Genomic DNA, 10709 nt, shown 5'->3' on the forward strand with positions numbered 1-10709 from the left:
ATCTAAACTCAAATCTGATTGTTCTCTCTAAAATCTGCCTGTGAGCTGACGGGTCTTCTCGATCGGTGCAGTCTGATTTGCTTAATGGGGCGATAATTCACGTTCACAGTGTCCATAAAATGACTGTAACACATCTTTAGAGGACTGATAGGGTTATTGATCAGTGCCGATGACTTCCAGATTACTTTGCCATGGGTGAAGCTTTCTGGCTTTCAAAATTCATTGTCAGAAATTGTTTTTCTGGCCAAAAAAAGATTCTCATTCTCCAGTATTTTTGGTATGATGGTGTATCATCTCTTCATCGGATGTTTCTGTTTGATTGCTGCTCTTAATCGCTAGTTTAATCCACTAAATTATACAATTTTTATGTTGTTTATGTTTATTACAGGCCTCTGTATTCAGGCCACCAATTCCTCCTAGTCACCAGTAAAAGTCAGTGGGTCACAGATTGCCGTAAAGAACTTTCTTGGAAGTGAAAATGCCTTTAAGTCAGGCAGATCACCTTGCTGAAGTCACATCAGCTGATTAAAGAAAGTTCTGGGGTTTAGCTGATTTGCACCGGAAACAAGTGGAATCAGTGTCACTGCTGGCAGATTTAGAGAAAGGGGATTTCCATACCCAACGTTAGCTTAAATGACTTGCAGAGCTGGATCGTTTTTGCAGGGTACAAGTACATTAGTAGTTAAAGGGAACTTGGGAGCGCCTTCCAGAATCTGGTTATTAAAAAAAACAGAGTGGCATTTATAGAAAAACTGGACTCAAAAGCGGAGTTCGTCCTGCTTAGGTTTGTCTTCTGAACCAGGCACTTGAGTGACCTCCACATCGCGAGCAAATACCTTCTGCAACAATCACAAGGAAACTTGAAATGCTTAAGACGACTACAGTTGCATATTATTTACACTGAGCAGAAAGTCCTGGAGCGAGTCCTTCCAGAAATCCCAGAGTCGTTCCAAGAAGAGGAAAAAAGCCTTGAAGCCTTTAAGTATTTTCTTTTCTTTTCTTTTCTCTTTTTTTTTTTTTTTTTACATTCTGACCACCTATCAACACACCCCGCTTTAAAAGCACAACCACACACCCACATCCACACATACAAAAAGGTACAGCCTCGGTAACGACAGCCCTTGTGGTGCCGCGGCGCGTTAGCATCAGGTGGAAATGAAAGGTTTCATTCCAAAATGAGAACGTCCACACTTGAAAACCTGGACAGCGGGTCTTACAAAGCGATGAGCGGTGAGAAAACACACCTGCTGTTGGTTTTCTTTGGTCGTATCCGGGGTGCAAAGTCCACTTTGTCGCATTTTTGAATTCAGTTCGTTTAGGGTTCCGCTGCCCAATTACAAGCAAACCAGGGCCTGTGAACAAAAGTCACCTTGGAGTTGCAAATTAACTTGTTACCTGAAGAGAGTTTCATAAAGCTGTCCTCCTGCCAGGTTTATGATTTTGGGGCTCAGCTGAGCGTGGCGGCCTTGTCTGCCTGTTCTTCTTCTCTGGTGTTCATACCAATTAAAAACACACAAAGAAACAGCAGTGCACGAGTGTCAGTCCAGGCCTGTTTTGTTTTACTCGGCTTTCCAAACTTGACGAACTGCATCTTTGTCCGACTTTACCCACAAAGCCTTGCATGTTGGGGTTGTTGGCTCTGATGTCGTTCGTACTCTTGCTTGGAAAAGGACTGAGACTGGCACTTTCAGGTGTTTTCAGGCCAGACAAACTGCGCTTAAGAAGTAAAAATTTCAAATAACCTGCACCAAACATGATTGCTGTGAATGCGTCTTTAACGAGATGCGATTCTCTCTTGATCCCTGGAAGGAAATTCTCTTTTTGCTTTACTGCCAACATGGTGGTCAAAGGTCTGGGGCGGTGACAGTAGAAATTGCTCAAGGACACAAAAATGCGGTATCAACACATCCTCTGTGGTTTAAAGAAGGCAGCTCGAACCAGTAGCCCTATTCACCGCCATATTTTAAGACTTTTCTATACAAAATCTTATCGTCTGAAATTACATTCAGTATACTGTGAAGAAATCCAGTGTGGATGGGTAGTGATTTGGAATGAAACCCTTCAGATAACTAGCTGGTTAACATTAAGAGCATCGTGGTTTTTAATCCGTGGTCTCCAGCATTTACAAAGTCAGTTGGACAAAAAAAAACAAAAAACAAAAAACAAAACCAAAAAACCCAACGAAACAAAAAAAGAGCTGCTTTCTCCAGTGCGCTGAGGATCGGCGTCCTTGCACGGCCGACAGCAGCCACGCTCAACCTCCACGGCCGTCTGGTTTTAGTGGCCAAAGATCAAAAGTGAAAAGGTCAAAGAGTGAAGGGCTGAGAGTTCACCAGGCGCTGCACTGGCTGCCGTGGCTGCTGACAGACTGACAGTTGCTGTAGCGCTTCTTGACGATCATGCTGATGTAGGCCTTCATCAGCTTGGCGATGTCCATTACCTGGAGAGAGGTAGAGGAAGAGAGTCAGAGGGTTTAGGAGTTTTTCTGATAAATAAAACAGAAAAGTAGCTGACACCAACGGTAGTTGTGGGGCGCTGATCACAGGAAAGTGGCTGGGAAAAAGGAAAAAGTATTGCACGTTCTTTCTCCACAAGTATTTCTCTTTATTTGGGTAAAGTTTTGGCCTTAAGACCTTCAAGATCAAGCAAAAAATCAAGCGTTCTATAGAGCCAAACTGGATTTACCAGGTTAATTACCTATATAGCCAACAAGTGACTGTGTTTTACTCTTGTACTTGATCTTAAAGATGGTCTCAGGGCTGAAATGTTATGTAAAATAAAGAGAAATGCATATGGAGTCCGTTTTTTTCCTTTTTCTAATTTTTTTCCTCGGACCAAAGAAGTGCTACTGCATCTTTTAATTCAAACTCTTTGCATGATTGAAGCAAATGTTGGACATCTCATTTTACTACCAAACTGTTCAGCCGGTTTCTCAAGAAAGCACGTACCAGACTGGTTTCGAAGACCAATTCGCGGCCCTCGACGGCAATTTTGTAGGCATTGGGCAGTGGAGCGCCAAAGGAAAGGATCTGTTCATATGGGAAGACCTCCAGAGGCCAGGGCTCCCCTCGTTTATACACAGATATGGCTTCCCTGCTCACACCCAACCACAGCTCGAAGGGGAAAGAGCCATCACGACACTGCAACAAGACAGGAACAAGGTTAGACTATGTCATCATTGGCGTTATCGAGTGTGCTTTCCCCTTAACATCATATAGAAAGGATGGCAGATGGCCTCCAAACTTGACAATTACGTTCACATCAGCTCTCAGAGATCCAAACTGTTTATGATCTCATGTTTTGGTGATGGACCCTGATTTCTCCAACTCCAAAGACAGAAATACCAAAAGTCAAGTGTAAGACATGATTCAAGGGTCACAATTCTTAAAATGCGATGACATGAGCGAGGCAAGTCTACAGAAAACTTCAATCAATGCATGTCGAGGACTTCAAACAGTTTGAACCACTTCCATGTTGTTGTTGCTTTCCTGACTTTTTTTCTGGTATTGAAGCCAGCAGGCAAAGTTGAAAGAGGAGAAAAGGCTGGCTAGCATGAAACTTATGATTTACTATGACCTCACCTCAACGTTGAACAGCGTCGAGCCGTATCCTGGCCACTCCTTGACCAGAGCCATGTATTTGACCATGGCCTGCTCCTGGTTCATCCCCTGCAGTTTCCTCCACTTGTCCAACACGCTGGCCCGAACCGCCGCCGCCTCCTCCCTCATCCACGCCTCCAGGTTGTTCTCCTCCTCCAGCTTCTGCCGACTCAGCGAGCCGCTCCTGAAGCTCCGCCTCAGCGTCCCCTCCAGGAAGCTCGAGCGTTTCCTCTCCGACGTTCCTGAACGTTCGGCCACGGATCCGGTACCGGACGCGAACGTCCTGGCCGAGTTCTGGACCCGGGCCCGCAATCGCGCCATGGGGAACACCTGGGACATTTCGGGGATGGTGGCCTGGGCACTGTGGTCACTGAGGAGGTACTGCAGCCTCAGCGCAGCCAGGAACTGAAGCGTCTCCTCTGGGGCGGGGTACTGGCCACGAATCACTGCCTCATGGGCCTTTAGAGTGGGAGAGGATAGGTTTTTGAGGATAGGTTTTCATCTTTTTAGACAATTTCCATGCCCTCATCCGACACATCCAAAACATAATAACTGATGTATTTTGTGAAAGGCGATGTTTGAACCTTCATCTTTGGGGGCTCATCACAGATTTGAGATTAAAGGTATCCAGTGTAGTTTGTCCTTGTAAACACACATGGTTTTGTTTAAATTCAAAATTTCTCCCTAAACACTCTTGTCTTTGTCCTTAGGGCCTAATAAATATGCTGAATGCATTTCCTACCTCAACAGACATTTACAAAGTCTTGGGAATATTTTGAAAAAATTTAAATATTTTAAAAATTGCATTGTTTACTTGAGTGTTTGTATAATATGTTGCTCTCACACTCATGGCTGCTGGAGGAAAGTTTGATGCAACGAAAACAGGGACCTGGTTTTCCTAATGAGCACTTTAGCGTCACTCGTGGTCACCAACTACACCGGTACAATATCACAGCACATAAAAGGTGTATGGCATATCTGGATTTCAGGGACCTCAAGATGAGACGAAAACGTGTTAGCTTTGCTTGATTTCTGCATTTTACATTAGATTTGCGAGCAAGTCATCATTTTTTTGCATTTTCATTTGAACCAGTTCTTTAAAAGCACATTTCTCAAATTGGGTTAGGGTTAGGGTGCATGAGAGAAATTTGAAAATAGAAAAATATAAGGATAAATCATGAATATATTGCAGGATTTTGAAATAACAGTATAATTTAAAACATGAAACAGGGCTTTACCAGAAGAATCAATTCCCTGTTCAAAAGAAAAAACCTGAACCACTGACTTACTGACTTGTTGTGGACACAGTCCTAAAATAAATACGCTCATGAGGCACTGATTGTACTTTTTCACTCCATTTCTTATTTGTAATGTTAGATTCTTCAAAGAGTCGGCTGTTGTTCATTCATTGCATGATAGCTACTGGTTTTCTGTTCCAGTTTCAGGTAAAGGGGGGCTTGGATTCAGAAATCAAGGAAAGGGGGAAAACCACTGCTGTAAAACAAAGAGGAGCAACAAGACTTGTGCTTATGTCTGTCTGATACGTCTGTAAATGCAGTCGCTGTGTGTCTGTTTTTTGTTGCAGCTCCATCTTACCTGCTCGAACATGAAGGCAAACTCCACGCTGTCTTTGGGGACGTTGTCTGTGTCCAAGAAGCAGTAGAGCTTGAAGTAAAACTTCCAGCCGGTGTTGTGCTCGTCTTGGCTGGCCGAGAGCCTGTTGAGAGAGTGTGTTACTGACGCATGGGACACAAACAAACAGAAAAAAACCCATTGTTCTTCCTTTCACACACAGACGAGACTTCATACACACATCCGTACTTTTCAAATTTGGCGAGCACGTCGGCCACCACGGTGCGGCTCTCGATGGCTTTGTCTGCGGTGTCGTTGTGTTCGAACAGAGCAAACATGTTCCTGCTGTCCTCCATGGCCAGGCCACGGATCAGCTTCTCCACCACCTGACACACACAAAAAGACATTTATTGTAGTTTAATTTATAATGTGCCATTGCCACCATGGTTGGACACTCAAACTCAAACTCCAAGTCCCGCCCACACGATGTGATTGGCAGTTCCCTCTGTCCTCACCTCTCCAGCTGTGGTGTGCGAGTTGATGGTGATCTTGCAGGATCCTCCCCCGTGGCAGTGCACAGTGGTCGTCATGTCCTGCCGCGCCACGATGGCTCGTATCTCCTCCTGCGACGGGATGTTTTCCCTGGCGCGGGTCTTCTTCAGGGAGTCCAGGGTGAAGGCGGCGTAGCGCTCCATCTCTGAGCCGGGGAACAGCTCTCGGGTCCTGAGAAGAGAAAGAGCAGGAGTGTTTCACAGCTCTGACACAGCTGTGTTGTTGTTTGTCCCCTTTACGTTCTAACGGCCCATGAAAATGGGTTCTCTGTGCAGCCACAGCTCTAGCCTTTGCAGACACGCCCACCTTCTGCTAATCCCATGCAGTTTGGGCCACAAGCCCTGCAGTCCACATGTGTTCTTGTGGCCTGTTGTAAAATGGTGTGTTTGTGCAGACTGGGGCCTAAACAGTCTTGGAGCTGCACCAGTTGGCTTTGACTGGAAAGCTGAGACTCTTGTGGACTCAATGAGCCACATTTGATTCATGTGTGATGATGTTCGCCCCCATAGCAGCCATTTCTCTGTCAGTCACTGTCTAAAATGACCTCTAGTGACCTCTAGGGGAATCACAGCCTCATCAAACTTTACAGACACAAACCAGAGCGCGAGGCCGTTCAGACAATATCTGGTTTGCCTGGTAAATTGATAAATAAATAAATAAATAAATAATAAATAAAGGGGAGTTTCTGACACATTTCCACAACAGAACGCTGCCAAAAAAAAAAAAATGCAGTTTTTACAGAAACCTCCACATGTCAAAAGTTTTGACACCAAATCAAAAAATTAAACTTTCTGTGGTGTTCCTCAAGGTCTTGGTATCCTCATGTGGGATTTTAGAGGGATTTTGGACCATGTTTATTAATTCCCAAATGGTCAAAAATGGTTACATTTTGCACCAAACCTGTGTAACAAATGGTATCAACCAAGGCACTTATGACACATAACTGAACATGGGAATGGCCATCATATCCTTGGATCATAATGTTCGTACCCTTAGACCCTTAGAAAAAAAAAAAAATAGAATAAATTAAAATAGAATAAGTGCCTGATTAAAACAGTCTTTATTACAGATTTATGACCAGAAAGACTTGACACACGGTGCCGAGCTGCAGTCTGAAGATAGGGGTGGAGTGGTACGGGGTTATGTTGGGAAGTAATACGGTTCCACATGGTCACTGTTCCTGCTTTATGGGTTCATAAATCAGGGGCAGATTATTAGCCTTTAATTAAAAATCTGCTCTGGTCCAGTGCGTGTCCTCCACTTCATAATGTGGTTTGATTGATTTCACATTTATTACGGAACTGATTAAAACTACACTGGCTGTCAATGAGAAGCCCTTGAACTGAATTAATTCTAAATGCAATATTTTGACCAGACTCCACACAAGTATGCAGGAATATGTATTATTATTATTCTTGTGAGCAATAAAACATCCATTCCTGTCCATTACTGTTTGAACAAACACAACGGTGTTTGCCAAAGGAAATCTTGGAAACCAGCATCAAATCTAACTGAGGTTTAGAAAGTTACACAGTTTAAGTGCCTTTCATTACAAAAAACAAAGTAGGTTATTAATACTGGAATATATTTTCTGTGTCCAGTTTCCTGGAACAGATATTCTGGATAAATTTGACACACTGAGTGGTCGTCTTAAAGCTGCAGACAGCATTACAAATATTATATCGTCAGTTAATATCCAGTCGGTCAGATACAGAACATGTGCTAAATATTTAATTACGAGGCAAACCGACATTATGAACAGGGATATTAACACAGTTTGAGGTTACTTTGTTGATTTATTTTGATTTTTTTGTTGGTTATGTTTAGTTAGGGCTCTAAAGCAGAGGGAGGTTTTATGACTATTATAAATGTCATTTTATAGTTCCTCAGTGTCCAAAACAAATAAAGCAAATGTGTGTAAAATGTTGATATTTCTTATATGTTTAACACTGCTAAAACAGTGGGGGGTTCAAACTGACCACAAAGAAACACAGATGTGTACAAAATCACCCACTTGTCCCCATTAAATTAGGAAAAGTCATTAAATATGAAGCAAAAAAAAATGTTAACTGTGTATTTAGAGATGTTGAACATTGAATAAAGGTAATAAGGGAGTTAACAAGCTTGTTCCTGCACCCATCCCAAATAAAACTGTCTCTTCCTAAACCATATCCCATTGGTTTACACTTGTGAATGATCCGTCACTGTCCCAGCTTCCTGTTAAAACAGCGAACAGATAAAAGCAGCGCTCACCTCTTGAGGTGGAACTTGAGGTATCGGAGGACGCTCCTGGTGGGGACGAAGGTGCAGGACATGCAGGCCAGGATCTTCCAGCTGCAGAGGTTCCCGGGGCTGCCGGGCTGCGGAGGCCTGCACGTCTGCTTGATCAGCTGGCAGTAGAGCTCGTCCCGCAGCGGTTTGAGCTCCTGGCCCGTCTGCAGGACGCCCTGGATGATGGGCACCGGGTCGGCCACGCCCTCCAGGTGTTGCAGCGAGCTGAACACCTTGAGGGCCTCCTCCTGCAGCGTGGTGTAGCTCCTGCTCCTCAGAGCTGCACGGGGCAGGGCGGGGGGATGGTGAATGGTGAAAAAGGCAGTGGAGGTCAATTTAAAGAGGCTCGATACAGTCAGATTAGGAAGGAAGCACGTTCACAATGAGCCAAAACACAAGTTTACTTTTTCCTTTTCAAGCTATTGATCATTTATTAACTGCTGCACAGAGCATGGAGACTTTAAATATGAATTTATGGTGATACGACCAGAGAGAATGCATCATTAACCTGTGAGCTTGAGAGAAAAATTAGCGGATTTACTGTAGAAACCATAGTGGATGTATCAAAATTACAATCAGTTAAGTGATGGCTTGCTGGCTGATTGCTGTAACAACTGACTGACTGACTGAGTGATTGATTGGTGGACTGATTGACTGATTGGTTGGTCACTCACAGGTGAGGTGGATGTCTCCGTAGGGCAGCGGCAGCAGCGGCGAGTGCAGCGGATGGTGGCTGTAGCGCAGGATGGGGTTCCTCTTGTAGATCTGCTCCACCACCTCAGAGTTCAGGCAGTTTTCCTGCAGAGCAACAAGCCATCAAAACTGGGTCCTGCACGGCCGGAGACCTGCGGCGCCCCCTGCTGACGCACCGCCAACCCTGCCTCGCTTTATTTGCATGGTGTTTAACTGGGCTGGGTATTTTTTGACAGTCAGGCAACTTTACACAGATTTTTTGTGATTAATCTCGTATAATGTTTGTAAAAATGTGAGTCAAACAGATCTGAATCCTGAATTTTGATTGGTTAAAGATGCAATCACTAATCTATGACCATTATCTCCTGTAGTCTGCTGGAAACCCCTATATGGCCTATAAGCAACCCAGCAATGTTGCTATGCAATGTCCTATGAACCTTTATGATTAAAATGTCATCTACAGGCTCAGTAGATGAGATTAATCTTGGTTGCTAAAAGTTGCATGTTGAGCAATTTAAGTAATTAGCATATCAAGCTACATAATCAGCAAAAACTGGAAATGGCTTTAATTTTGAGCGCAGTGCAGCCATTCCTCTTTAATTCCTCTTTAATTCCATTCCTCTTTAACATCACCAATTTGCATAAATTATGTAAAAATTAGGTCAAAATTAGGAAATGTCTATATTTTTGATTGAGTCTACTCAGAAAGGTTATCTCAGCAGGTACGTCTATGGTTTGATGTCCAGAAATTCATCTCTTCCCATAATAAAAGCATGCAACCTTTCCTTATTAGCATAATTTGCATAAATTATGGAGCTTCATAATTAGGCACAAACCAAGGTTACCCTCGAGTTTTAGTTTGTGTTTGGAGGTCAAGAAATGAATCTCTTGCCATAACTAAGTCATGCAGAAGAATTTGGCTCCACATCCATTTGAAAGCGACACTGTATTTGACATCACTTCATTTTTATTTTTTTAATTTTTGATTTCTGGACCTCTTCCTCTCCCAGAAAGCATCAACCAACACATAGTTCAGTATTCAGCCTCCCATTCTCCATGCTCACACACACACACACACACACACACACACGTCCTACCCTGATGTCCTGGATGAGCTGCTGGGTGGGCGTGTCGATGGGGGCTTTGGTGTCGATGACGTTCTGGATGGCGCTGGCCCAGCGCGTGGCCTCGTTCAGCAGCTTGGTGTAGAGGCGGTACGAGTGTTTCCGGCCGTACACGACCACGTTCCAGTAGCCTGTCGGGAGGAGAGCAGCCATGTGACCAAACAACATGCAGCACAAACACCAACTGACGTCATCTTCACTGTTCAGGGGCTTTATTCTGGCTGCTGGTCAGGCTGAGGAAACATTTGTTAGCTGTCTTTATTTGTGAAATTTAACGAACTAATTGATTAATCAGTTAACCATATTACAATATTTACATAAACATGCTCTGGGTATGTATCTTCTCCCCACTGGAGGCGATCCTATTTGCTCTTACTGGAGAAGGCATTACTGTAACTGGTAGTTGTGTTTGAAGTCAATAAAACAAAAAGCAACCGACTGAAATGAAACAAAGTGGATTGGGAGCCACTGTCTCAGAGAAATCACAGACTGCTCCTTTAAATGTGCAGTCAGATGTTCGGTCTAGTCCCCCAAATATGTTCTAAATGTGCCAGTTTACACTGAAAATTATGGGAAATGTGCTTGCAATGTCCCACCGGTCTCTTTGAAGACCTTCTCGTCGGGCTGAACCACGGAGCAGAGGCTGTTCAGCACCAGCGTTCCCAGCTTCAGCGCGTTCCGCTCCGAGCTCTTGTAGTAGTCCAGGGAATTGTGGGTAAGCAGGAACCAGCGCTTCTTCAGCTTCAGGGAGGCTTTGCTGCTGTTCCTCATCTCCTTGTGCAGCCAGCCTGATGGACAGAAGAGGAGAGACGGTTAGATCCAGAGCCAGATGGAGAGAGAAACTACAAACTGCAGCTCGCTGAACGTTAGAGCGCTCCTCGCCTCGGATGATGAACTC

The 10709-nt window shown here is 44.1% G+C and overlaps 1 protein-coding gene across 1 annotated transcript in view; it reads right to left on the reverse strand.

Annotated features, from left to right (window-relative positions):
* Positions 1–573: 573 nt before the first annotated feature.
* myo10 (myosin X) overlaps positions 574–10709 on the reverse strand; it is a 178410-nt gene continuing 168274 nt past the window's right edge. Inside the window, exons 31-41 of the mRNA XM_030073697.1 lie at positions 10694–10709; positions 10408–10599; positions 9785–9942; positions 8669–8792; positions 7977–8274; positions 5687–5894; positions 5421–5557; positions 5196–5316; positions 3582–4058; positions 2949–3140; positions 574–2440 (exon numbers count right to left, since the gene is read on the reverse strand). The exon at positions 10694–10709 is cut by the window's right edge and continues 127 nt beyond it. Of these exons, the coding sequence (XP_029929557.1) occupies positions 2330–2440; positions 2949–3140; positions 3582–4058; positions 5196–5316; positions 5421–5557; positions 5687–5894; positions 7977–8274; positions 8669–8792; positions 9785–9942; positions 10408–10599; positions 10694–10709 (2034 nt within the window). The 3' untranslated portion in view covers positions 574–2329. The remainder of the gene's footprint in view (positions 2441–2948; positions 3141–3581; positions 4059–5195; positions 5317–5420; positions 5558–5686; positions 5895–7976; positions 8275–8668; positions 8793–9784; positions 9943–10407; positions 10600–10693) is intronic.

Source organism: Myripristis murdjan, chromosome 17 (assembly GCF_902150065.1).
Source record: "Myripristis murdjan chromosome 17, fMyrMur1.1, whole genome shotgun sequence".
NCBI lineage: Eukaryota > Metazoa > Chordata > Actinopteri > Holocentriformes > Holocentridae > Myripristis > Myripristis murdjan.